The following is a 27,422-nucleotide window of genomic DNA, read 5'->3' as shown; positions in this document are numbered from 1 at the left end:
GGAAACAGAAGTGGCATTGTACAACACTGCAGGATCATTTCTGGCTGAGAAAAAATGGAAGTGATGTGATACTTTAGGAATCCCCAGATCTCTATGGTAACAAGCATAGATATCCAAGGGATTACTAGTGTTCTACCATGATGCAATGACATCTCTTCTGGTTTTGGGGCCAGAAATGTCACTGTGAAATGCCATTTCTGCCTCTTCACCCGACATGACCCACCTGTTTGCCAGCGACTGGCTGGCAACTCTGAAGTCACTATTCCTGAGAATGTGTTCACAGATAAAATCCATCTTTTGGATTTTGAACACATCATGCAGCTCTTTTAATGGATGACAGTGATGTCAGAGGTCAAACACTACTGACAAACTTTTCAAAACACCCATCATCGCTTTATTTACTGATTTACTTGATTGACAGTTTTATTTATTTTTATTTATTTATTTATTTATATTTTAGACTTGTAGGCCGCCTCTTCCCCGAAGGGCTCGAGTTTGCCTTACTTGCTGAAACTCAGGTAGATTACACTATAATACAGGATAAGCAGTGGTGGGATTCAAATAATTTAACAACTGGTTGTTTACAAGCACCATTTTAACAACCAGTTCTGCCGAAGTGGTGCGAACCGGCTGAATCCCAACACTGATTATAAGGCATATAACTTGTAATGCAATATAACAGGATTACAAAATTGGAGCTTAAGGCAAGGAAAACAGTGTGCAATAAACAAACCAAAACAACATACAATAAGCAAAAAAGGAGTATACAGCACATGGTGTAATAAAACCAGATTACAAGATTAAAAAACAATGCCATTAAAACGGTAAAATATGTAGGATAAACAATTCAGTGACAATTCCCTATTTTTTTCACAAGGATAACTTTCAATCATTTTTAAACTAACTTTAAAACGTTGCAGCTTAGCACACCCAGCTGGTTGGGCACTGAGCTGTAGAATACATTGTGTGAACCAGCCTTCAAAATCTGAGGTCAGCATGGTGTTGTGGTTAGAGCATTTTGAGTTGACGTAGAAAGTCCAGATTCAAATCCTGACCCTGCCATAGACAAAAATGCTAAGCATGAAGGTGTGCTTGGGAGCACCTTGCTTTTCGTGCAACCAGACAACAGGGTTGGGATCAGTGGTGGGATCCAAAAATTTTAATAACAGGTTCCAATGGTGGTGGGATTCAAACAGTGGCGCCGCCGCACACACGCACCTCCAGTCCCTATTGGGCAGGGAGGTTGCTTTAGTAACCCCTTCTCGGCACACAGAAAAAAATAGTAACCACTTCTAGAGAAGTGGTGAGAACTGGTTGGATCCCACCTCTGGTGGGAGGCTAATTTTTCCACAGGAGCCTGATTTGGATTGGGACCATTACACGGGCAAAAGGGACTTCGGCCTCCCCTCCTCCATTGTTTCCCCAACCCCAAATGGCTTTAGGTGGCCAAAGATTTGTCCTGTTTTGAAGCTGTACGTGCGATGTTCCGTGCATTTGCAGCAGCTCCAAAACAGGCAAATAACTCTTTCCCCAGGAATGTTCCAGCTCAGCCAGGGGAGGCAAGAGCCCCCGTCTCCCTGCACCGCATTCCTGAGCCAAATCAGCCCCTGCAACCCTTTAAAGAATGGCCCATCACAGCCACTGAGTGAAAGCTATTTTTTAAAGCAACATAAAATTTGGCCCTTTACAGCACTGTCCTAAACCAAGGTACACTCTTCTAAATCAATGAGTTTCGGAGTGTCTAACTCTGCTTAGAATTGCACTGTACCTTCCAGAGGACTTTTGCTGTTCTGGAATTTGGCCCCTTGGGGGACTAAAGGCTCCTGATGTCTATGTGGGGGAGGGGGAGCTTCTCTTTCTTTCAGGTGACATCAGCTTGGGGGCAGCAAAAAACACACCTCGGTTGGGATTCCTCCCTTCATGAATATTCAAAACTCTCTCTGGCACAGCCTCTGTTGGCTTCTGTTTACTTTAGGTGGGAGCGGCTTCAGGTTAACCTTGACATACAGAGAGAGAGGTGCAGCACAGCCAGATATGTGGCACCTGGGCACACCTGCGTCCCAGACACCTGAGATGTGAGAACCCCTTTGCTCTGGGCTGCAGGAGCCAAACCTGCCAGGTTGGCCACAGAGGTCTCTCTCGTCGTCCACCCCATCTCTTCTTTATGTCGCTGTTCGCTGACAACGACTGAACGGGGCCACCCAAGTGTCGGGAAGGAGTGTCGAAGACCAAGAGGACAGGTATGTTGCCGGGAGGGAGGGGAGGGAAAGCTGAACCAGCCGCTGGGGCGTTCTGCCTTGCTGCTTCCACCAATGTTTAATTGATCACCGTGGCAGATGGGAGGCAGGGGACCGAATTTTGACTCTGGATCTACCAGCCATGAGTCCTTGTCAGCTCCCCAACCGAACCAGGTACACCTCGACACCACACGGTCTCGCCGCTTCCTTGACCTCTCGGCGTTGCCGTGGGGATCAAATGAGATACAGCTTGCCTTTGAAATAAGATGGGAAGGCAAATGGAGAAAAATGGGTGGCCGCTCGCGAACGCTTGTCAAGCATCCTACGTGGGTAAATCTGGTTTTGAGTCCTGAAAGTCCCTCCTCCTTTTGGACTGCCAGTTTGAATGTGATACATAAGTTTGCATATGCAGTGGCTTTCTACTGGCTTATCAAGGTCTATCGTCGTGGTGGCAAACCTTTGGCACTCCAGATGTTATGGACTACAATTCCCATCAGCCCCTGTCAGCATGGCCAATTGGCCATGCTGGCAGGGGCTGATGGGAATTGTAGTCCATAACATCTGGAGTGCCAAAGGTTCGCCACCTCTGTATCGTGTAGACTCTGACAGGCAGCAACTCTCCAGGATTTCGGGCTGAGGTCTTACACATCACCCGCTTCCAGATCTTTTGAACTCAGAGATGCCGGAGTTGCCGAGGGGCCTTCTGTATGCAGTTTGGACATGCCAGAGATTGAACTGGAGACAATGTCCGCTAAGCCGGTCCTCTACTACTCAGCCACCGCCTTTCCGAACTCTTTGAGCCATTCTCCGCTGACTTTTCTTTATTTTTTTGTTTTGTTTTGCACCTTAAAAATGCAGCTGACACAACATCTAAGATATTCTCTCAAGGTAGCGCTTTTGCAGCAAGGAGATTCCATTTCCTGACCAAAGTACAGACTTGTGACTTACGGGCAATGTCACGCTGCTCCCAACCCCAGGCCTCTGTGGAAAATGACGATGAGCTGTTCAGTCCTCGTGTTGTGCTTTTATTCACAGCGTTGTGTTATTCTGTGTTTATTTCACCCATGCTTGTAAGGCTGAGCACTTCTTCCAGCCCGTAATACAAAGAAGAAGAAGAAGAAGAGTTTGGATTTATATCCCCCCTTTCTCTCCTGCAGGAGACTCAAAGGGGCTTACAATCTCCTTGCCCTTCCCCCCGCACAACAAACACCCTGTGAGGTGGGTGGGGCTGAGAGAGCTCAGAAGAACTGTGACTAGCCCAAGGTCACCCAGCTGGCTTGTGTGGGAGTGTACAGGCTAATCTGAATTCCCCAGATAAGCCTCCACAGCTCGGCAGAGCTGGGAATCAAACCCGGTTCCTCCAGATTAGATACACGATCTCTTAACCTCCTACGCCACTGTTTCTCCTGGCTGGAGCAGGGCCTCCAGGCAGGGCCTTCTTTGGGTTTTGTCCTGCCCCATTCTGTGGTCCAGGGAAGGGTGGATGAGAGAGAACATCAAGGCAGGAAACTGAAAGTCCTTCCCAACCTGTTGTGGCATCGTGTGTGCGTAAAGTGCTGTCAAATCTCAGCCGATTTACGGCTGCCTCAGTCAAGGGCTTTCAAGGCGAGTGAGAAGCATTGTGTTTTGCCATTGCCTTCCCCTGCATAGTCTTCTTTGCAGGTCTCCCTTCCAAGTACTGACTCTGCGTAGCTTCCCAGATCTGACAAGATCGGATTATACCGTGCTGGCTTCCCTCCGTTCAGCTATTGTGCCTTCCAACCAATGAGTCCTAGAGTCTGCGTTTCTGTGAAAAACCGGAGCCTCAGACCTATGACCAAATGCTTTCGGCTTATGCATACAAGGGGGATTGGTGTAGTTTGTTGGGGAAACAAGGAACGTGAAACCCATTTCAAACCACTTTCGGTCTGGTTGAGATTTGGGATCGATGTCACCCAAAGGAGGTCTGTGAGCAAGAGGAAGATCCTCCTTTTTGTCTGTTTACCACTTCCAGGTGAGAGGACCTGCAGGGCCCTTTTTTTTGCAAAATGACTTGCCACTAAATCCAGTTGGTGTGGGGTTGCCACCTCTTGGTTGAAAAACTCCTAGAGGTTTTGGGGGTGGAGCCTAGTTTGGAGAGGGGAGGGGCCTCGGCAGGGTATAACCCCATACAGTCTGTTTTCCAGAGCAACCATTTTCTTCAGGGAACCCATCTTTGTAGGAGATCAGTTGTAATTCCAGATCTCCAGTCACCACCTGGAGGTTGGCAGGTCTAAGTTGGTAGTCAGGGATACAAACCCTTAAAGCGTTATGAATGGGTTCTGTGCTTGCTGGATAGTTCGGCTGCAGAGCACACTTCCTCTTCCACTAGCTCATACATTTCCACAAGATCAATGGTTTTCAATGAGTCGTTGCACATACGTTGCGGAAGATGAAGCATGCTGCACAGCGGAGGCTATTTGGTGCATTCAGAACTCACATATAGGTATCTAAGCCAGGAGGGTTGTGGGTTTTCTGGGGTTGTGGGTTTTCCAGGTTGTATGGCCATGTTTCAGCAGCATTTTCTCCTGACGTTTCTCCTGCATCTGTGGCTGGCATACTCTGAAGATGCCGGCCACAGATGCAGGTGAAACAGGAGAAAATGCTACTAGAACATGGCCATACAACCTGGAAAACCCACAACACCCTAGTGATTCCAGCAGAGGCGTAGCTCCAAGGGGACAGGGGTGTGTGATGCACCGGGCACGTGCCCCTGTGGGGATGTGGTGAGGGCTTTCCAGGGGCATTCTGGGGTGGGGCGGGGCGAGGGCGGAGGACTCACCAGTGCACCGGGCACTTTCCCCCCTTGCTACGCCTCTGGATTCCAGCCATGAAAACCTTTGACAATCTTATATCTGTTAACAGTGAACAAATGTACATTTTGTTTGTAGTGATTTTTGTTAATATAACATGACTGAGCAACAGGTTGCATTTCATATCCATTTTGCACCTTATGCAGAGGCACATTTGCAATTGAGCCTTCCAGAGTGGGTCACCAACCTCCAGGGGTGACCTGGAGATCTCCCAGAATTACAACAGACTTCCTGACTACAGAGATCAGTTCCCTAGGAAGAAATACCAGCTTCAAAGGGTGAACTCTATGGTACAGCATACAGTCCATCCTCCAAAGCTATGGTATACCATGGTCTAGGAGACACTGAAGTCCTAGAGTGAAACCTTCTTGCAAATTCTGCCCTTTCCAGGCACAGCTAGTCTGGGATTTCTGAAGCCAGAGTTGGCAACCCTATGAGAACTTCCTCCCTTAACTTACCCTGCACCACCTCCTCCCTCCTGGCCTCATGACCCATTGGCCTAATGACCCACATTTGGGTCTTGAACCACAGTTTGAGAGCCACAGTTTTAGGGCATTTGTTTGTGGGCACTTCCTGGGTTGGTGCTTCAACAGGGTGTTTTCTTCACTCTGTAAGAGCCCAGAGAAAGAGCTCTTACACAGGAGGAGAAGACCTTGCATCAAAACAGTCTAGTTTTGTGGACATGGCAAATCTGCCGTTACTCTGGATTGAGAAATTCCTGGAGGCAGAACTTGAGGAGATGGAGTTTGGGGGTGGGTCGGGAGCAACCTCAGTGGGTTAGAACACTGTGGTGTTCACCCTCCAAAGCAGCCATTTTTTTAAAGGAAAACTGACCTATTGTCTGGAGGGCAATTGGAATTTTGGGAGATCGCCAGCCCCTCCCCCCCCCCACCCCCCCGAAGGCCGGCAGCCCTAGCCGTTGCTTTGAAATGGGGCCAACATTTGGGAATAAAATAGGTACATTTTACTTGGGCTCAGCCTGGATTGCAAACCCGTTATCAAGATATGAATTATTTAGGTCACTTCAGAAACAAACCAGCTTTTCCCCACATGACTCACGAGTCCATACGTACAAGAAAATGTGGAGGTGTGCACTGGAAGTTTCTACTGGAACTGGAAAATTGTGCCTCACTTCTGCTTCGAGATGGCATTTTCTGGGACACTTGCTAATTTAGGAGATTTTTATGCTGCCTCTCCAGAGTCCTGCGCAAGACAGGGCCCAATTGAAATAATAAATTATCACTATAAAAAACCCAAAGCCATTAAAACAAGCCCAGGGATATAAAAACAGCACAAATCCATCCATAAGCAAACCTTAGACCAGAAGCATGCTATAAAAGAGTTGTAAAAATAAAAACGTCCTGTTAACAAAATAATGTAGTACATTTTAACCACACCGGGCTTTATAATTGGCGGCCTCTACCCTGTGGAATGGTTTCCTCAGAGAAGGTGTAGAAGGCAACTTACACAGTCTCAGCAAAATGAGCCAAGCCAGTCTGTTTCCATGGGACTTTCCCCACTGATTTGTCGGGGATGTCCTCTTGAGAGTATTTTTTAAGTCCTGCTGGGTTTTGCAGCTTTGGGGGCAGCAAAATGGGGTGGACATTCTGTGAGCAGGACTCCTGCCATCTTTATATACGATATTGTTGTTTTAGCTGGTGGAAGCGGCTTTGAGCACACTTCAAAGCCCGGGCAAACCTTTTTAGAAAATAAGAAATTAACATTTGTGCTTCCTTGGCCACCCACCGTTTGCCATTATGTCTAGTGAACAGATTTATCCCTTACCTGGAAAGTGACCCGTGGAGGTGTTGTTGCATGTGGGCCTGAAACTTACATGGCCTGAAATTACATATGGCTTTGTAAACATTGGGATCTTTACAGTGGAGGCGATAGCAGCTCCACAGGGCAATTTGCAGATATAAAAACTGTGTGGGACTAAAGCCCCTTCGCCCTGCATGCTCAAAAACAAAAAGAGCCAGCGTGCATTTGGAGGACCAACCTCCCCTCCCATGTGTAATACAATGATATTGTAGTCCTTTGTTAGATGTAGCTGGTGCCGGAAGCAGTTCTCAGGAGTGATTTGTCATAATTTTGTCCACTGCTGTGATGTCAATCATATCATTTATTTCTTTTTTCCCAATCCTGAGCCAAAGCCATACATTGAACTATTCTGTAATAAAACGCTACCACACATAAACCAATTAAGGCCAAGAGGTAACTGTGTTAGGTCTCGAACCTTAAGCCAATAAATGGACTCTGTATAGTTGATTAGTAGTGTTTATTGAGAAGCGTCAGAGCACCAAAGCTTGGCAAAGCTAGTTCTGACAAACCTGGCTTTTGCCATCCCCTTTATCTCCTGAAAGTCCCTCCCGAATTCCCAAGAAATTGTGAAAAACAGTTCCCAGAGCTGAAGCACCCCAAGGTCGCCAGCAGATAGTAAGAGAGATCCACCTGGCTTCTTGCCCCCACGAGATAACGGATACAGGAAAGCCTAGTTATCTTCAAAGCGTGTGAAGCCATAAAGTAAAGATCAAGGAAAGAATGCCCTAGATGGCAGTGATAACATATAGCAGGCTGGTTACATATATCTTTTAGCAGCAATTGATTGGTGAAGTTAAGCAGTTGCAATGAGGTAGGAATGCATCTCAATCACTTAGATACAGTCCCCCTGACAAACTGCTCTGTAAACACCTTACATAGTTTCCTCCAGCTAGCATGCTAAAATGGAGCCATTTGTGCTTTGCTTTAGTGCCAGTGGCATAGTGCCCACAGGGTGGGGATAGGGGTAGGTGCCACTGCCGCAGGGGCGCGGGCCGCATATGCGCCCCGGGTGCAGTTCCCCCTCACTCCACCCTAGTTTAGCGCTGAATGTTTTCTCATCAGCCTCTTCCAGGAACTGTTGCTTTGGTATGGGATGGTTATCCACTCAAACACACACACACACACTCTCTCTCTCTCTTCCGTAAACCTTGTCCCCAATGCTGGCCAGTTTGCCTGGTTTGCGATCGCAGCACCGTTTGCTTATGGACCGACCTAAAGAGAGGTCACAGGGCAAGCAACACCTTCAACAAACACCTGATGAAGGCGACTTTGATCCAGAGAAAAAGCCAGGTTCAGAGAAACCTGCCAGGATCTAGTCAAGGCTGGCTTCTCTGGAAAGATGAGGCCAGGCAAAAGGTCTCTTTCTGGCCAACTGGTTTTCCGTCCTAGCATGCCCTTCTGTGACATTTCAGGCCCAAATGACCACTGCGACAGCTGTCAAGACAGGAAGCAGGCCGTTGAAGGACAATCAGAGTCTTGAAATGGGATTGCCATAGTGAGCCAGGCACAATAATATACCTGCCCCCTGCAGTCAGCATGTATGCAGGGGCGGGGCTGTGGTTCAGCAGTTCCATGGAACAGTAGAGCTTCGTGTGTGCAGAAGGTTCCAGGTTCAATTGCCAGCATCACCAACTAAGAGAATCAAGTGGGAGGGGATATATGAAGCTCAGACCTGAGATCCTGAAAAGCAGCTGCTGGTCAGATGCGATAGACTGACCTTGATAGGCTGAGAGTCTGACAGAGTAGAAAGCAGCTTCATGGGCTCCTGTGCAGGGACAAGGGAGGGACCTGCAGGAACTCCTAGAGAAAAGGAAATCCCCATCTCCCCCCCATTTCTTCCCTTCTTGCTGTGACTCAGACCCCTTCCACACATGCAGAATAATGCACTTTCAATCCACTTTCAATACATGTTGCAGCTAGATTTTACTGTGCGGAATAGCAAAATCCACTTGCAAACAGTTGTGAAAGTGAATTGAAAGTGCATTGTTCTGCATGTGCGGAAGGTGCCTCTGTCTTCTCTTCCCCAGGTAGCAGATTTCCATTTTTCCCTATCCCATCAATTCATCGTTCACCCCCTACCCCATAGGTGTCAAACTCATGGCCCTCCAGATGTTATGGACTACAGTTCCCATCATCCCATGCCAGGATCATGCTGGCAGGGGATGATGGAAACTGTAGTCCATAACATCTGGAGGGCCGCACGTTTGACATCTATGCCCTACCCTATAGTTGCCAGCCACTAAGTGGGAGTTGGTGATGCCCTGAAATTACAACTGATCTCCAGGCTACAGAGATCCAGTTTTCCTGGAGTAAGTGGCTACTTTGGAGGGTGGACTGTATGGCATTATGACCTGCTGAGGTCTCTCCCCAAACCCACTCTCCCCAAGCGCAACCCCCAAAATCTCCAGAGCTGGCAACCTTACCTATGCCCCCGAGACATCTGCTTTCCTACCTCTTTTTCTATCTGCCCAGTTGTCCTTCAAGCCATCCTTCAAGCCATCTTCCCCCTAACTTACCCGCCCAATGTTTCCTCTACTTGGTGTAGTGGTTATGAGCAGGTGAATTCTAATCTGGACAGCTGGGTTTGATTCCCCACTCCTCCACCTGAGTGGCGGAGGCTTATCTGGTGAACCAGTTGTGTTTCCACACTCCTACATTCCAGCTCGGTGACCTTGGGCTCCTCACAGTTCTCTCCGAACTCTCTCAGCCCCGCCAGCCTCACAAGGTTCCTGTTGTGGGGAGAGGAAGAGAAAGGAGTTTCTAAACCACCTTGAATCTCCTTACAGGAGAGAAAAGCGGGGCATAAATTCAAAACTCTTATTCTCCTCCTCTCCCGGCTGCTCTCCTGCCGCTCCTTTCCTTTTCCTTTTTTTACCTGTTTACACAGCATCTCAGGTTGCCTGTTTCGTTCCCTTTTTAGCCATAATGATTTGCACACGTGCAGATGTCACTGTTTACTTTGGGGAGGAGGCCCCACCCCCATTTTCATAAATTAGCTTTAATGTTTTTTTCTGCAAAATCAGGCTTGCAGGCACATATGGGTGTCGCCCATCATTTATATATTCATTTGCTTCTTTATCAGATGTTCGATTATAGGTAGCCAGGTCGGTCCAAAGCTAAAGCCATAAACAAAATGATATCAGACCTATTACCAGACAAAGAGTTCACAATCTTGCGCAATGTTGTGGTTTCTTGTGGCTATAATGAAAGGTGCGTGATGGATTTTGTTTTTAGCATTCTTGCAGCTCAAGGGTTCAAAGTGCATGAAAATGTTTGTCCCTATTTGGGGGGGGGGAGGGAGTTTAACAATTGAGCAAATGTAGCATATAATTATCATTTTAAAATGAGTCCACGATCTAAGAGGAGGCAGGGTCTGAAGATGGAAAATGCATAACAAATTTGTCCGGAACTGTGGCAGATACTAGAATCAGGCAAAAGGCAACAAGGGAAATCTGTCATTGTGGAAATCTGGTCATCAGTCGAATGTCCATTCTGCAGTTAATAAGGTCCTTCCTTCCCCCCCTTTCCATTCCAAGAACCTAGAAAAACTGGCCTCAGAGACAACCAATTCCATATCTGGATTATAATTTACACCCTGAATTAAACACAGCACGGCCACATTGGGGGCTGGCAACTGTTATGCTTTTCCTTGGGTCAAAAGTTGAAAGCGGCAGGAAAAAAAGGAAGACCCAACGTGAGATGGATTGATTCAATAAAGAAAGCCACGGACTCCAGCTTGCAAGTCGTGAGCAAAGTGGTTAGCGATAGGGCAGTTGGGGAGGTCATTCATTGTTGGGGTCACCATAAGATGGAACTGACAGCACTTCACACACACAGTAATGTAACCCACATGCGTTTGTGAGTTTCCTACTGGGAACTCAGTTCCCAGATGTGTGAGGCCTGATTTATACTGGGACTCCAGTTGTGCGCAAAGACAAGGCCTTCAGTTCCCCTCTCCCTTTTCCTGACTTAAAATAGCCCCAGTAGGCTGTACTTGCCTTAATAAGGGGCTCTACATGCATTGAAGGACGTATCATTTGGCCAGCAGCTTAAATAGTGCTTCCTTTTTTTGGCCATCAAATCTAACTTAGAGTGACCCCGTAGGGTTTTTACAGGCAAGAGATGTTTGGAGATGGCTAACTGTTGCCTGCCTCTGCATCATCCTGGTAGAAGAAGAAGAGTTTGGATTTATACACCACCTTTCTCCCCCGTCCAAGCTCCTTTCCCTTCCTCTCCCCACAACAGACACCTTGTGAGGCAGGTGGGGATGAGGGAGTTCACAAGAACTGTAACCAGCCCAAGGTCACCCAGCAGCAGTGGCGTATTTACCTAGGGAACATGAGGTACCCTATGTCCCCGGGCACCTCTAGTGGGGAGCACAAAAATTGCAGGTTCATTTGTGTGTGTTTTGTATTTTTAGTGTTTTTTCCAGTTTTTGGCCTGCAGGGGGCACAGTTTTTAGGCTAGCAGCACCAAAATTTCAGGGATTTTTCAGGAGATCCTCCTGATGATACCACCCAAGTTAGGTGAGGTTTGGTTCAGGGGATCCAAAGTTATGGACTGATGGAAACCTATAAAGATAGAAAAATATACGGAGTTAGAAAGAAAAGTGATATTAAAATGGTATAGAACACCAAAACAATTAGCATATATAGCAAAGGGACCGAGTCCCAAATGTTGGCATTGTGGGGACCTGGAGGCATACTACAGTCATATGTGGATTGAATGTAAAGAGGTGAAAAGATTTTGGACAAGAGTACTGCTATATATGGAGAAACTGGTGGAGATTAATATTGCTTTAAACAATGATTTAATGTTTATGGGTGTAATGGATGATGGAAAGGTGGAAAAAATATAGTCATATGTATAAAATAATTATTAGAGCAGCACATGCAACAATAGCATTGGGATGGAAAGAAAAGAAAAAATGGACAATCCAGATATGGCTGGAATATATTTGGGAACAAGTGGCATTAGATATTTTTGATATAATATCAAAAAATGAACTGTGGCAAGAGAAACAGAGCGAAATTTTGAAGATATGGACAATATACGTGGACTGGATGAAAGAAGTTGGGGTCAATGAAGAAATATGGGAGAAGAGGCAACAAAGAATGAACTTACTGCTGTTTGGTTAAAACAAAACTGAAAAGAAGATATTATGGGGGGAGGGAGCAAAAGGGGAAAATGTATTGTTTGAAAATGTAAGACGAAGTGTATACACATAAAATGGAAAATTCACTCAATACAATATTTTTTTTTAAAAAAACAAAGTTATGGACTCCCAAAAGGGGTGCCCCATCCCCCATTGTTTCCAATGGGAGCTAATAGAAGATGGGGCTACACCTTTGAGGGTCCATAACTTTGGACCCCCTGAACCAAACTTCACCAAACCTGGGTGGTATCATCAGGAGAGACTCCTAAAGATACCCTGAAATTTTGGTGCTGTTAGCATAACAATTGCACCCCTGACAGCAGGCACCCTTCAAATTTCCCCAGATTCTCCTTTTAAATCCACCCCCTTCGGCATGGACTTAAAAGGAGAATGTGAGATCCCCAGTTTAAACATTGACAATGATGCTGTTTGTGGGTGGATTCCACTGGAGGTGTTTTGTGAGAGATGATGTTGACATTTTTTTGGTAAATGTTTTGCTAGGGGTGATTTGTGAGAGATTTACATGCTTAAAGGAGCAGCAGTGGCGTAGGAGGTTAAGAGCTCGTGTATCTAATCTGGAGGAACCGGGTTTGATTCCCAGCTCTGCCGTCTGAGCTGTGGAGGTTTATCTGGGGAATTCAGATTAGCCTGTACACTCCCACACACGCCAGCTGGGTGACCTTGGGCGAGTCACAGCTTCTCGGAGCTCTCTCAGCCCCACCTACCTCACAGGGTGTTTGTTGTGAGAGGGGAAGGGCAAGGAAATTGTAAGCCCCTTTGAGTCTCCTGCAGGAGAGAAAGGGGGGGATATAAATCCAAACTCTTCTTCTTCTTAATACCCACTTGCACTGGCTTGGAGCTGTTTCTCAGGCTAATAACCTACCTCATAGGGTTGGTGTGAGGATAAAATTAGGAAAGAGAGTTGGTGGGAAGAGAGCCATGTATGTTTTGCTGGAGGGGGGAGGGGGGTAGTTTGTGAGAGATGATGCTGACATTTGTTTGGTAAATGTTTTGCTGGGGGTGATTTGTGAGAGATTTACATGCTTAATACCCACTTGCACTGGCTTGGAGCTGTTTCTCAGGCTAATAACTTACCTCATAGGGTTGGTGTGAGGACAAAATTAGGAAAGAGAATTGGTGGGGAGAGAGCCATGTATGTTTTGCTGGTGGTGGGAGGTGTTTTGTGAGCTGGTGCAAAAAATCATTGTTTGGTCGTGGTGGGAGAGGGTGTCACCCATATGGGGGGATGCCAAACTCAGGCTTTGTCCCCATGCTCCAGTTTGCCTAGATACGCTTCTGCCCAGCAGGAATGTAGGAGTGCAGAAACACATCTGGTTCACCAGATAAGCCTCTGCCACTTAGGTGGGGGAGTGGGGAATCAAACCTGATTCTCCAGATTAGAATCCATTTGCTCTTAACCACTATATTTCTCTGGTATTCCTTGAAGATCTCCCATCCAAATACTAGCCAGGGATGTGAGAGTATGTGACTGGCCCAAGGTCACTCAGCAAGTTTTCATGGTATGAGTGGTGGGTTCAAACCTGGTTTTTTTCAGGTTCTAGTCATACATCTTGACCACTACACTGGCTCTCAAACAGTGCTCTTTGGGCCAGCAAAATGGCTCAAGGGGAACATTTACGTATCCACGCTCCATTGTCCTGATCCTAATCAGGCCCCACTCACCTGGAAACTGAGTTCCTGGTGGAGAAGTCCTGGCAAATTCTAATCCAGCCAAGGACTGGGTATCATTTATAAGGCTGCCAACCTCCAGGTAGGGCCTGGAGTCCTCCCAAAATTACAACTGATACTATACAGAGCAATCCCTCTGGAGGAAATTGTTGTCTGGGTGGGTGGACTCTCTGGCATTACATCTCTGCTGAGCACGCTCCTAAGTTACGATCCCCAAATCTCTAAGAATTTCCCAGCTGGAGCTGGCAACCCTAAATCATGGAGAACCTGTGTGGTAAAGAGCAGGTAAACTCTAATCTGGAGAACCGGGTTTGATTCCCTACTCCTCCACACAAGCAGTGGATTCTAAATTGGTGAAGTGGATTTGGTTCCCTGCTCCTACAAATGAAACTTGGGTTAGCCACAGTTCTAGTTCTTTCAAAACTCTCTCAGCCCCACTTACCTCACAAGGAAGGGAAAGGAGTTTGTAAGCTGCTTTGAGACTCCTTATGTTTGAGAAAAGTGGAGTATAAATCCAATCTGTTGTTATTATTAGCCCCACAGATTAGCAAAGAAGCTTACAAAATCGGCTGTTGCCTAGAGACCTTGTGCTAAAAATCTGCCTGGTATTCATCACCAGTACCAAAAACTGGGATTTAATGGGAAAGATTTGGTATTTTTACCTCAGAATTCTAGACTTGCTCCATTGGGAATAATAACCAAGCAAAGCCACAAACTCTCGGTAACCTCTGTTCTTTTGTTCCTTTTGCCAAGGGTGCCGGAGTTCTTTCAAACAGCTGCCATGGCAGAAAACAATCATAGCTGGTGGAAACTGACCTTCCTTCGGAAGAAAAAATCCACCCCCAAAGTCTTGTACGAAAGCCCCGATATCTATGCTGTCGCCAACAATGAGAACCAGCAAGAAAGTACCCTCGCAGCTGGGGGCGGAGGTGGAACTGAGGAACATGAACTCAATGCCCGGCTAGAGAAGATTGTCGACAAGAACACCAAAGGGAAACACGTCAAGGTCTCCAACTCAGGCCGCTTCAAGGAAAAGAAGAAAGTAAGGACCACGTTGTCAGAGAACCCCAATATCTTTGTGGGCAGTCAGCAGGATGAGAAATGAAAGTGTACGAAGGCAAGAGGTCCCCTCAAACGTCCTCATTTGAGGACCTTTCCGCTGACCATAAGGAGCAACTGACACATTCATGGCATTAGTTCTGCAAATGCAGTTAACGACAGGCCATCCTCGGTCGTAGATTCACGTCCCAATTTCCATTGGAAAAGAAGAGAATTAACTTTATTATTGTTGTTGTTTTTTAATTTAAGGAATAAAGCTAATTGCATATTTAAAAATGCAAACTGGATGCGGAATTAAGGGTAGTGAAAACAAAATCAGGATTGTTTAATATAGGGTTGTTAATTAATTCCAATAATCCATTTGCCAACTTCATGCTGAGGGTGGTTTTCACATGGATATTTTCCTCCACTTTGACTTCCTTACTGCAATGCTGTTTACAGGAGCAACCACACAACCACATTCTCTATTCCTCCTGCTTTTTCTCCACTTTCCCAAGTCTGGTTTGGGATTATCTTTTCAGAAAGATCACCAGCAAGCAGCCTTCGGATGTCATGTGGATGGGAAGATGCGCTTTTGGGCGGGTCCCGCCCACACGGGTACCATTTCCCTTGCCTTATTCCCAGCGGCCATTCTCTCTTCCTCTGCAAATAGGGATGCCAGCTTCCAGGCCTTTCCCAAATTACAACTCATCTCCAGATGATGAAGATCATTTCTACTGGAGAAAATAGGTGCTTTAAAGGGTGGGGATTCTATGACATTCTATGACGAGGCTGTAGCTTTGCTCCAGTGCTCCGGACGCTGTTTTTCAAACTCCCTGAACTGGCTTATTCGCTACTGTGGCTTTAAAAAATGGCTTTAAAAAGGAATTGGACAGATTTGTGGAAGAGAGGGCCATCAGGGACTTCGGTGATGGGCAGGTAATAAGTATACAGAAAGTAAATAAATAAACAAACAAATAATAAGTGACTGCTAGCTGGGGTTGCCAACTCCAGGTCAGGAGATGCCTGGAGATTCTTGGGTCGGATCATGAGGAGACGAGGTTCAGAGAAGTGAGCAACATCAGCACAATATAATGCCATGCAGTCGTCCAATGCCGCCATTTTCTCTGGAGGAACCGATTTTGGTACTGTAGAGATCTCCTCCGTTCCCAGGGGATCTCTAGCCCCACCTGGATGTTGACAAGTAGCCCAAAGGGTTTTGTAAAGGAAACCTCCACATCCAGAGGCAGGCTACCTCTGAATACCAGTACAAGGACTCAACAGTTGGGGAGGCCTTGGTCACTAATCTCTGTTTGACTGTCCAACAAGGCAACTAGTCAGTGGTGGGATTCAAATAATTTAACAACTGGTTCTGCCGAAGTGGTACGAACTTGCTGAATCCCACCACTGCAACTAGTTGACTTAAAGCAGAGTGTCTAACTCTGGCGTTTCAGATATTCATGGACTACAATTCCCATCTGCTCCTGCTGGCATGGTCAATTGGCCATGTTGTAGTCCCAAAAGGTGGTGTAAGTCTGAGTGCTAGGGCACCATGCTCCCAGCCCTCAACCCCAAGATGAGAGCCAATTAATTTTGACTCTGACCCCAGGAACACCCTGCTTCCCATGATGGCATCTGAGCAGGACACCAGTGCAGCCCCACTGCAATCTGAATGTCTGGGTTCGGTGATGGTGTGGTTGCAAGACAGGCAACCACCGATGTATCTGCCCTCTCCACCAGGCCCTGAGGAAGGCAAAAGTATCAGCGCAAGGACAGATGCACCAAAGCAAGGATGCACCACTCCCTAGAGCTCTTTTGGGGCCCCTACCTTTGGATGGAGCTGCTAGACTGCTAGAGCCAGTGTGGTGTAGCGGTTAAGAGCAGGTGCACTCTAATCTGGAGAACCGGGTTTGATTCCCCCCGCTCTGCCACTTGAGCTATGGAGGTTTATCTGGTGAATCAGATTAGCTTGTGCACTTCCAACACATACCAGCTGGGTGACCTTGGGCTAGTCACAGTTCTTCAGAGCTCTCTCAGCCCCACCCACCTCACCGGGTGTTTGTTGTGGGGTGGGGGAGGGAAAGGAGATTGTAAGTCCCTTTGAGTCTCTTTACAGGAGAGAAAGGGGGGATAGTAATCCAAACTCCTCCCCTCCTCTTCTCCAAAACAGGATGCTGGTCTCTGTGAACCACTGCTCTGTCCCAGCAGGGCTCTTCATCTGTTGTACTACTATTTTCTTTTTCTTTTTAAAAAAGGTTCTCTCCCTTTATGTCATTTTATTCAAATTATGATGTTCAAGTTCAAGGCAGGCTATCCAAGGCTGTGCCCAAATGGTGGCGAGGTTTCGTTTCCTTACTGACCTTTTGCAACTTCACCTTCTCTAGGAATTCCAAAAGTGTTTGCTCCACACACTGACTTCAAGGTTGTTCTTTTCCCCACGCTCTCTGCAGTGGCCTCCTGGCCAGTCCCTGCCTCCTTCCGGCCTTGGCACCGGCTGGCCTAGCAATGAACTTTCACTGCAAAGAATGGTATTAATAACTCATCCATCAGACTCATTGTGGACTCGTAAAAACCAGGTTTTGTAGAACTTTGCACACAATGTCCTGCTGTACTTTGTACCGCTTGCCTTCCTATCTGGCAAGAGTTGCCTGTTGCAGAATTTTATCCCAAGAAAGGTTAATTGCCAAAGAAGAACTTTACCAGCGTGCAGATATAACAGGGCTGCCAATTCTGGGTTGCAAAATACCTGGCAATTCTGAGGATGGAACCTGAGGAGGGTGGGGTTTGGAGAAGGAGGGGCTTCAGGTGGGTGCAATGGTATAGACTCCACCTTCCAAAGCTGCCATTGAATTGCGGAAATTGAACTCTGTAGCCTGGAGATCAGTTGTAGTAGCAGAAGACCTCCAGCCATTACCTGGAGGTTGGCAGCCCTAGTAGTCTTTCCCCCACCACGACCAGTTGCCAGGGAGTACCTGGCAACCCTCACCATGCTAGGAGTTCAATTATCATAGAATCATAAAGTTGGAAGAGACCCCAATGACCATCTAGTCCAGTGATGGCGAACCTATGGCACTGGTGCCAGAGGTGGCACTCAGAGCCCTCTCTGTGGGCACCCCGCACAGAGTTCACCTTGTGTGTGTGTGTGTGTGTGTGGGGAATCGCTCCCCACACACACATCTAGGTTGGCCTGGGCTGTTGGACTTGATGTGCGTGCACCTCAGTGAGTAGGGAGGACTCAGCTGGCAGGTCTGGTGCCTGTGCTCCAGGTGGCTGCTGCCCGGGGGGGTGGGGGGAGGCGGCAGAGAGGCGCAGAGCAACACATGTGGGACTTGCTGGAGGCTACAGCAGGCTGGCCCCTGCTCGAGGGGGTTATTCAGGTTAATTTGCCGCATTGGCACTTTGCGATAAATAAGTGGGTTTTGGGTTGCAATTTGGACACTCGGTCTCGAAAAGGTTCGCCTTTTCTAGTCTAACCCCTTGCAATGCAGAAACACCCAATCAAAGCACTCCTGACAGATGGCCATCCAGCCTCTGTTAAAAAACCTCCAAAGAAGGAGACTCCACCACACTCCAAGGTAATGCATAATTCCACAGTCGAACAGCCCTTACTGTCAGGAAGTTTTTTCCTGATGTTTAGGTGGAATCTCTTCTCCTTCACCTTGAAGGTTCTAGTCTCTGGGGCAGCAGAAAACAAGTTTGCTCCCTCACCAACATAAGAAAACAAGTTTGCTCCCTCCTTTCAAATATCTAAACATGGCTGTCATGTCACTTCTTTAGCTTCTCTTCACAAAACTGAACATCCCCAGCTCCCTAAGTGTTCCATCAAAGCTCCACCGATAACACAAAGAAACGTCTGCCTTAGCATCTATAGGTGCAAACTCCCAAAAGCCAATTTCTCCCCTTCTTTTGTATCAGCCAGGCAGCTGGACTTTATTTCAGATGCAAATTGGGAAGACTTTTAAATTATTTTAACAGGGCTAGAAAAAAATAAGCCTTTCCATGAGATTTCACACATCCTGTTTATTGAATTCTTAGTACTGGCAACCAAGTTTAATCCAGTGACTGAAGGGACTCCCCATCAAAGGTTTCTTTTAACCATCCTGCCTGTAGGTCTGGGCAATATTCAGATTTCTTATCTTCACCACAACAACTTTAAGAGGTAGGTTAGGCTGAGAAAGCATAAGTTTAGTCCAAGGTTATGTGACTCATCACCAAGTGGTGATTTGAAGTTAATGTTAGCTCAGAATGCAAACCACACTGTTCCTCGAAAACAAACAAATCGTAAAGCAATACTTGTGAGTCACGGTCAAGACAAAAAGTTTCCCATTTCAAAGGGAAAACATGATTACCCCTGCCTTCTCATACCCCAACTCCATTTATTCAGTTGGTTATTTTTTGTGCCTTTCCATTAGTTAGTAATTATCAAATAATATCCCAATATACCGGTGAAGGCTTTCACAGCTGGTGGAGTCAACTGGGTGCGGTGGGTTTCCTGGACCACAGACACAACCTGGAAAACCCACAACACCTGCTATTCCAATATTTCCCCATTATTTAAGTAATTCACTTGAACAAGCCCCTACAGAAAGGAAACTGGCTTGCCTAGAAGGAGAACTTCCCAATGAATGGTGCCTCGTGAGGAATTCATTTGTGTGGAAATATCCCTCAAAGCTTTAAGTCTGTATTGATCCACACAGTGCCAAAGACAAAAGAGAACGTAATGCTTTCTTACAAGGAGGCAGCCATTCCCACCAATTCTCCCTTACAGCTCACTGGCCTCTCCTCAAATTTTGTGTGTGTACCTTCAGGAATAGCACAGGGGACCTAATAGGTAGGTGTCTGTATGGGGCTAGGTTGGCAGCAGTCATCTTAAGAAAACACAAGTGCTCTTAGGTCTTTGGAACTTTATGGGTTTGGGGTTCTGTCTGGCCTTGCAGGTTTTACACCTTCATGTTGTATGCTGAGAGAAGGGCAGAGACATATCTAGGAAAAACGTAGCCCGGTGCAAAATCTGAGTGCCCCCCCCCCCCCCGCCCCGTATGAGCAGCCACCCTCCCTCATCATGACCAAATGTTTTTGGGAAAGCAATTTGAGTTCTTGTTCACAATTTGAAGAACTAAGCATTCTTGGTAAGACCTCAGAGTGGGAGTCTAGACCCAGGGGTAAGGTGGAGGGTGTGGGGGGGGAATCCCCCATCCCCACATAACTAAATGGCCTCCACCCAGTGACATTTGACCCCATATGTCCCCCTGGGTGGTACGCCACTGGAGAAGGGTGGACCCTGAGAAGGATGGGATCTTGGGAGAAGAGGGACCTCAACGTGGTATAATGCCATTCAGGCCTCCTTACAGATCAGCCATTTTCTCTAGAGGAACTGATCTCTAGAGATCAGGTATAATTCCGGGAGATCTCCAGGCTTCAACTGGATGTTGGCAGCCCCCAGAATGTTGCCAACTGCCCTCTCATTCTCCTCCCCAAGCATCAGGAGGGGAAGTCATTTCATGCCTTCTTTGTTCTCATGCTGTACTGGAAGGAAGGGACAGGTGCTTGTCATGGGTTGTAAACTAGACAGCATGTCAGGGCCAACATGTTGGAGTCACCACTTCGAATGGCAGGCCCTGCCTCTGTGGGGGGCTGGGCACAGGGTTGGTTGGAGCCCCTCCGACTTTAGCACCCTAGGAGACCACCTAGGCACCCCGGAGGGACAGGCCAGCCCTGATTGGAGAGAAACCCATGTAGTTCACTTCTACTTTCCACTGGTAGAGATCATAAGGGTTCCTACCTTGCCCTAGCAACAAGATCCTGGGGCCAGGCTTTTGTGTTCTGTGGAGGATGCGTGATTCCGGCATTGGTAAGAAGAGGAAACACAAGCGACTGTTGTCAAAATGTCATCTTTCCCAGAGAGTTTTTCAAAGCAAGAAGTTTGCAAATGTTTGCTAAACAGTTTGAGGAATTTTGAGGAGGTAAACAAGTGCCTTCTATAAAGGGACCTCTTGCTCAGACACCTCAAACTGGGCACAATTTAGACCACAGATCAGCCCTTGATCTGATCTGACATTCCCTGGAACATAATGAACAGACTGACTCTGAGCACAGAAGAGTGTTTTTCCAGTACAGATTAGCCTTATTTAACATCTGGAATTCCTTTCTATCTGAAGGAATTCGCATGATACATCATCAGCTCAAGGCATGACCAGGGGTTAAAAAAAATGAGACAAAGCTGTTACCTGCTTGAAGGGACAGGCCAGATTTACATTATCAGGAAGTACATCTACAAATTCAGTAGTCTCTTGCTTTCCCATTATCCTTTCTGCCCCCAGTCTAACCTGTCCCTATAAATCACTCAAGCTGACCTGTGCTCTCAAACCCCCGCTATGGCTTGGTTAGGGCCCCCCTATCCCTGAACTGACCTTCAATTTCTTTTGTAGCAGCTTCACTATTTCCAACATTCTATGATTGTCCCCCACTGGAATATTTGTGATGATTCCGTGGCAATCACAAGCAATTCAAACAAGTCCTTGCAGACAAGTGGCAGCTGGCCTTTCAGTTTCACATAAAGAAACTCACCCCCTCCCAATGGGCTCATCCTCGGACAAAAGAATTGACTGAATTTAATTGTGGCAGAGATGATAAAGGCAGAGAAAGTTCAGCGGGGGTTGGGAGGGGAGGCAACTGTGAGCCCACTTGGTCAACTGCGTAGGGCTGCCTGTGAGAAACTGATTCAGAGGATAAAGGCCAGACAATAGCTTCTCTTTCCAACCAAAGCATCCCATTCATGTCTATTCTGTTTCAAAGCTGACCACACCCAGCTGTTAAAAGGGAGGGGGGAGTTCTTTATAAAGCTACTCCTGTTTTAGTGCAGGAGCTACAAAAGAGCTTATTCAGTGACATCCGCTACAAACACACCACACCCTCTCATCTTCTGTTTACCATCACAAAGAAGTATCTTGGGCATGGGTGATTTTGCAGGGGAAGCCGAATGTGGTGTGGGCAGATGCCCCCTCCCTTAAACGCAGAGAGGTACTAGGATTCTAGCCCCACCTGGTTGCTCCAGCCCCTGTTTTCCTCTGTGGGTCCGTGAAGACTGAAAAACACCACACCCATCTGTTTGAATACCTCTTTGCACAAACCCTGAGGATGAAACCTGCCGCAGAAAGTTAGTTCCGGGATTAGGTCTTGCCAACAAATGACGTCCCCAGATTTGTTTACCCTGGCGTTTCAGGTTCCACAGATTTCCCCTGATTTGTGGCACTTGGCTTCACATCTCGTGACTGACTCAGAAGAAGAGTTTTGATTATATCCCATCTTTCTTTTCTGCGAGGAGTCTCAAAGTGGCTTACAATCGCCTTCCCGTCCCCTCCCCCTGTGAATCTGGTTCACCAGATTAGAGGCCATCTGCTCTTAACCACCACACCATGTTGGATCTCTTAAGGATCTTAGGGAAGCCAGCTCCAGGTGGGAGCTGGGGATCCCCCAGAAGTACAGGTCATGTCCAGCATAAAGAGATCCGTTCCCAAGGTGAAAATGGATACTTTGTGGACTCTATGGTATTGTACTCCACTGAGGCCCCTGTCTTCCACCCCCAAATCTCCAAAAATTTCCCAACCTGAAGCTGGCAATCCTAACCTTCCACCCTCCGCCAGTGGCCAAGGGAGACCTGGCAACTTAGTCTGAAGTAGTCCAGTGGATTCTACACAGTGGTGGGATCCAAAAATTCTAGTAACAGGTTCCCATGGTGGTGGGATTCAAACAGTGGCGTAGCGCCAATGGGACTGGACGGGGCACGACAGGGGCGTGGCCGGGCATTCCGGGGGCGGGGCATTAATAATTTCTCTGTTACTGTAAAAAAAACTCTTACTCTAAAAAAAAAAGTTCCTAATTTCCAGCTGGTATCTTTCTGTCCATAATTTGAACTCATTATAGCAAGTCCTATCGTCTACTGCCAACAGAAACCACTACTTCTCCTCTAATTGACTCCCCGTCAAATACTTAATACTTTCAAATACTTAATTTTGTTTCTAGAAATCAAAAGAAGGATACTTTCCTTAAACAAGGAACTTGACCATATTTCTAAAACATGTTTTTAAAACAGACCAACAGGGAGAATTATCCCGTTTTCTACCTTCGCTAACCAGCCACGTAGGAAACAACAGGACTTTATGATTTTTGGACCTAATGGAATTTCTAACGGAAAGGCAGACCCAATTAGTAACCCCCTCTCGGCACACACAAATAATTAGTAACCCACTCTCGGGAACTGGTGAGAACCTGCTGGATCCCACCTCTGATTCTACAGCATTTTAGTAGGATGGCCAGCTAACGGTTGGCCTGGGATGTGGGGGGAGGGGGAGAAAGAGTGAGCTACTATCTACCAGTCCAACCAGCCATTTGTAGCCCCACCCTTCCCACAAAGAGCTCAGGACACCATATATTGTTTTAACCTCACAACGCTGCCAGGTAAGTCAGGCAGAAAGAGAGGGAGGATGTTAAATTTGCAGATCAAAATAGTACTATGCAGGGGGCGACTGCGCCACTGAAAACAATAGCCCCAGAAACTGAGTGCAGAACAAATTAAATCGCTACCGTGTTTTCCCGAATATAAGACACTGTCTTATATTAATTTTTGCTCCCAAAGATGTGCTATGTCTTATTTTCAGGGGATGTCTTATTTTTCTGTGTTCTGTTCGTCGGGCATGCTTCCAAACAAAAACTTTGCTACATCTTACTTTCGGGGGATGCCTTATATTTTGCACTTCAGCAAAACCTTTACTACGTCTTATTTTCAGGGGATGTCTTATATTCGGGGAAACAGGGTAGGATCTCTTTTCGTCCAGAAGTAGCATTTGCACTGAGCAATGCTTCCTTCCAAGACAGGATGGGGTTGAGGATCTAATAATCTGAAATGTAGTTTATCAAGCTGATGTGCTCCTGTCCCTTTCTGAGGCCTACAACAATTTCTCAATCCCCCCTGGGGTTGCCAACTCTGGGTTGGGAAATGCCTGGAGATTTGGGGATGGAGGCTGAGTTTGAGAAAGGGAGCAACCTCAGCAAGGTACAGTGCTGCTGTGTGTATTCTCCAATGCCGCCATTTTCACTAGAGAGCTTAGTTGTAATGGCAGATCTCCAGCCTCTCAACTGTAGGTTGGCAACACTACCGCTCCCTTTTCCAGAAAGGAAGAATGTGGGGGGGGGGGGGGGGGACCAGCCTGATCCACAGACATGGCAGAGGAAGAAAACTTCATCTACATTACTCTTCCTCTATTAGCAAACCCTCCAAAAGCTTCAAGTATGCTTAGCAACAGGCGCAAGCCCAATGCTTTGCTTACGCACCACCTGTCAGAAAACATTATGCAAATTCTGGCACCGAATTCAAACATCTCTCTCCTGCTGTTCTGCTCTGCCATGACATGACGGGAGTAGTAGTCTGGGATGCTTTGCCTCTTTGCAAATACCTCGCTGCACAGATTTCTGAGGAGGTGAGTCAGTTCTCCCCCCACCCCACCCCCCGGTCCAGTTGGACAAGGTGGTTATTAAAGAGGCCAATCATCTTTTTATCAGAATTCATACCTTAATTTCCTTAACACAACTTGGGAGGTTCAGAGTCAAGTTCAGCTCGCCCTGCAAAGATTCGAAGTGGATCTCCTACTGACAAAACCACTCGTCAAAGATAGATTGTGTCGTAGGGTTCACAGCCCTGGGATTGAGTTTCTCTGCCTATACTAACAATTCAGCTATATAGGAGAGCCAGTGTTGTGGTTAAGAGCAAGTGCACTCTAATCTGGAGAACCAGGTTTGATTCCCTGCTCTGCCACTTGAGCTGTGGAGGCTTATCTAGTGAACCAGATTAGCTTGTGCACTCCAACACATGCCAGCTGGGTGACCTTGAGCTACTCAACAGTTCTTTGGAGCTCTCTCAGCCCCACCTACCTCACAGGGTGTTTGTTGTGAGGGGGGGAAGTGAAAAGAGTTTGTAAGCCACTTTGAGTCTCCTTACAGGAGAGAAAGGTGGGATATAAATCCAATTCTTCTTCTCCTCCTCCTCCTCACGCTCCACCTCCAAATCTCCAGACATTTCCCAACCAGAGTAGGCAACTCTAGTTAACTCACTGCATGTCCAAATTACTAGAGATCTTAATCATCTTAAACATCGCAATAGGGACCAGATTGCTGCAACCCCATTTAAGAGCCTGCCCATCACCAGGTGTCATTTCAAAATCTATTGCTCCCCCCTCTCCACATTTCTGCCTCCAGGAAATTTGAAGTCTGAAGAAGTGTATGAAAAGGATTGTGAGATGCTATAAGACCCTACACAGAGCAAAAAATTAAATCAGCTGTCGCACTGGGGCAATCGAAATGAAAGTTTGTTGATCTTTCAGTAAAGATCTACTAGCCCTGTCTCTCAAGTTTTGAATTGAAAAAATATCTGGGCAAGTTGCTGGGGTCCTAAAGACATCTTCATAGAAATTTATTGAGACTTGTATATTCCATACTAGCAGTAAAGCTCATCATATGAACAAATACAATGGGCTCTGGAAAACTGTTCGTAGTTTAATGGCACCAAGCAAGTGGGCCAACCTCTCCTGTTGGTGGGTTAATAGCCCCAGCTTGCTCCTCATCCTCTTCCTGGATGCCTGCAACAGCATGAAAGGGTTGTTGGGAGATCCACACCTGGTGCGTGTATATCCCTTGAAAAGTAGCAGAGTGGCACAGAGGCTAAACACAGGGAAGCTTACCTGGGTACAAACACGTGGTTGAGCTTGCTGGAGAGAACTTCAGACACAAAAGAAAGTCAGAGTCATTTGTAGTTTCTTATCTAATAAAAAGAGTATTTATTAGTGAACTCCATTCTGGATAGAAAGGTGGAGAGATAGGTTCACTATCTAGTCTAATCTAGCTGGATGGAGGCGGATGCGCAGGAGACACATCCTCTCCCTAGGCATGGTGAAGGTAAGAGTAATGGAGAGTGTCCGAGAAGAAGGCGGAAGCAAGGGAGGAAGTCCCTAAGAGTATCAGTCTACATCAAAGGGATAGACTCAGCATGATAGAGTAAAGGTGACAAATTCCTAAGTCCCTACCTAGCCACTGGCTCGCTAGTAAAAAACCCCTCTGCAGGATGAGGCAGGAAACAGCGTAAAGTCCCTTTCTTCCAACAAGGGTTAATGGCACCGACTATCTGCATTGACCTGCAAGGGGTATTAGCACCCACCGAGGGGGAGACCCCTCCTGCCTTTCCTCCCCCCTTGGCCCAATATCATTAGCTCTCTCCTTCACCACCTGGACGCCTGATACTTGCCTGTATTGCCACACAACAATTAACACTGCAGTTGCGGCCACCAGTGGTCACGACTCTCCGACACCTGCATCTGCTCCTCTTCACTCAGTTGCAGATGGTAAAGTGGCTGTAATTATTCAGCAGTGAAGGAGAAGGGCAAATGTGCGAGAGTAACCACTACATTCTGCTGTTTTGTCCATAGATTTTTGACCTGTTCTGTGTAAGCCCCACTCCCGTGCCATGTGTGCGTGACCATTGGCTGAAAATGAGTTATGCATGACGATTGGCTGGAAGTGAGTTGTCGCCACCATGACTCGCCTTTTATATAACAGGATTTCTCCCCGGTGAAGGCCAGAAGTTGATTACAACCTTCTCCCTCTTCTTCCATTTTATCCTAAGGTGGGTTAGGCAGAGAAAGACAAACTAGTACACATTCACCCAGGGAGAATAAGGATTTAAACCCAGATCCTAGTTTAACACACTGACCCCAACACTATACAGGTTCTCCCAACCTAGCTATAAAATAACTGTTCTACATTGATGTGGCAGTTGTGAGGCTAGCTGCCCTGTTTCTCCAAAAATAAGACATTCCCTGAGAATAAGACGTAGTAGAGGTTTTGCTGAAGTGTTAAATAAAAAACATCCCCCGAAAGTAAGACGTAGCAAAGTTTTTATTTGGAAGCATGCCCGTCGAACAGAACACCAGAGCATGCAGCTGTGGAGCGGAAAAATAAGACATCCCCTGAAAATAAGATATAGCACATCTTTCGGAGCAAAAATTAATATAAGACTCTGTCTTATTTTCGGAGAAACACGGTATTACATACTGTCCAGCCACAGGTTGTCCAGAAGGAAGGTCACCTTTAAGAGTATGGGAAACTTCTGAACAGCAAGACCCAAAGTCCTATGCGAAAGGTCAGGGGTCACCTCCAGAAATATAATACCTTTAGGCAAAAGCATGCCAAAGCAAGGTCAGGAAGGTAACACCTCCAGAAGACAGGTAGCGGAAAGATTTGTTGTCAGTGTGATGGATAATTAATGTCAACAAATATTTACCTGATGGGATTTACCTGACAAAGTTTAACTATTATGGCTGCTTTAAAACTTTCTTTCCTTTGCAGTACTGCAGTCACAGATAGATTGCACAGCTCTGTATTACTAGAATATGGCATCCTTTCAACCAATAACCCTTTTAATGTTCATATAAATGTGACCCTTACTAAACACACGACATCTTTTTCTTATAACTGCACCACATGCTGCAGACAATCCCCTTTATTCCTTGATTTAAGAACCTGAATGTCTTTTCTTTTACATTAAACCGAAATTTGTTGTTACGGTTTTTGGCGGGAATTGATATATAATCCCAGTACCTCATT

General features: G+C 46.6%; 1 protein-coding gene across 1 annotated transcript; it reads left to right on the top strand.

The window, feature by feature from the left end:
* The first annotated feature begins 1,980 nt into the window (after positions 1-1,980).
* On the top strand, positions 1,981-15,070 carry PRR15L (proline rich 15 like). Its single transcript, XM_048517166.1, has 2 exons — positions 1,981-2,240; positions 14,487-15,070. The coding sequence occupies exon 2, from the start codon at positions 14,515-14,517 to the stop codon at positions 14,836-14,838; it is 324 nt and encodes a 107-aa protein (XP_048373123.1). The 5' UTR covers positions 1,981-2,240; positions 14,487-14,514; the 3' UTR covers positions 14,839-15,070.
* The last annotated feature ends 12,352 nt before the right edge of the window (positions 15,071-27,422 follow it).

This window comes from Sphaerodactylus townsendi, linkage group LG15 (genome assembly GCF_021028975.2).
Source record: "Sphaerodactylus townsendi isolate TG3544 linkage group LG15, MPM_Stown_v2.3, whole genome shotgun sequence".
Classification (NCBI taxonomy): domain Eukaryota; kingdom Metazoa; phylum Chordata; class Lepidosauria; order Squamata; family Sphaerodactylidae; genus Sphaerodactylus; species Sphaerodactylus townsendi.
This window is presented reverse-complemented; position numbering and strand designations above follow the sequence as displayed.

Excerpts from the sequence above, each read along its gene's own strand:
- PRR15L (XM_048517166.1), top strand. The coding sequence starts at position 14,515 with ATGGCAGAAAACAATCATAGCTGGTGGAAACTGACCTTCCTTCGGAAG.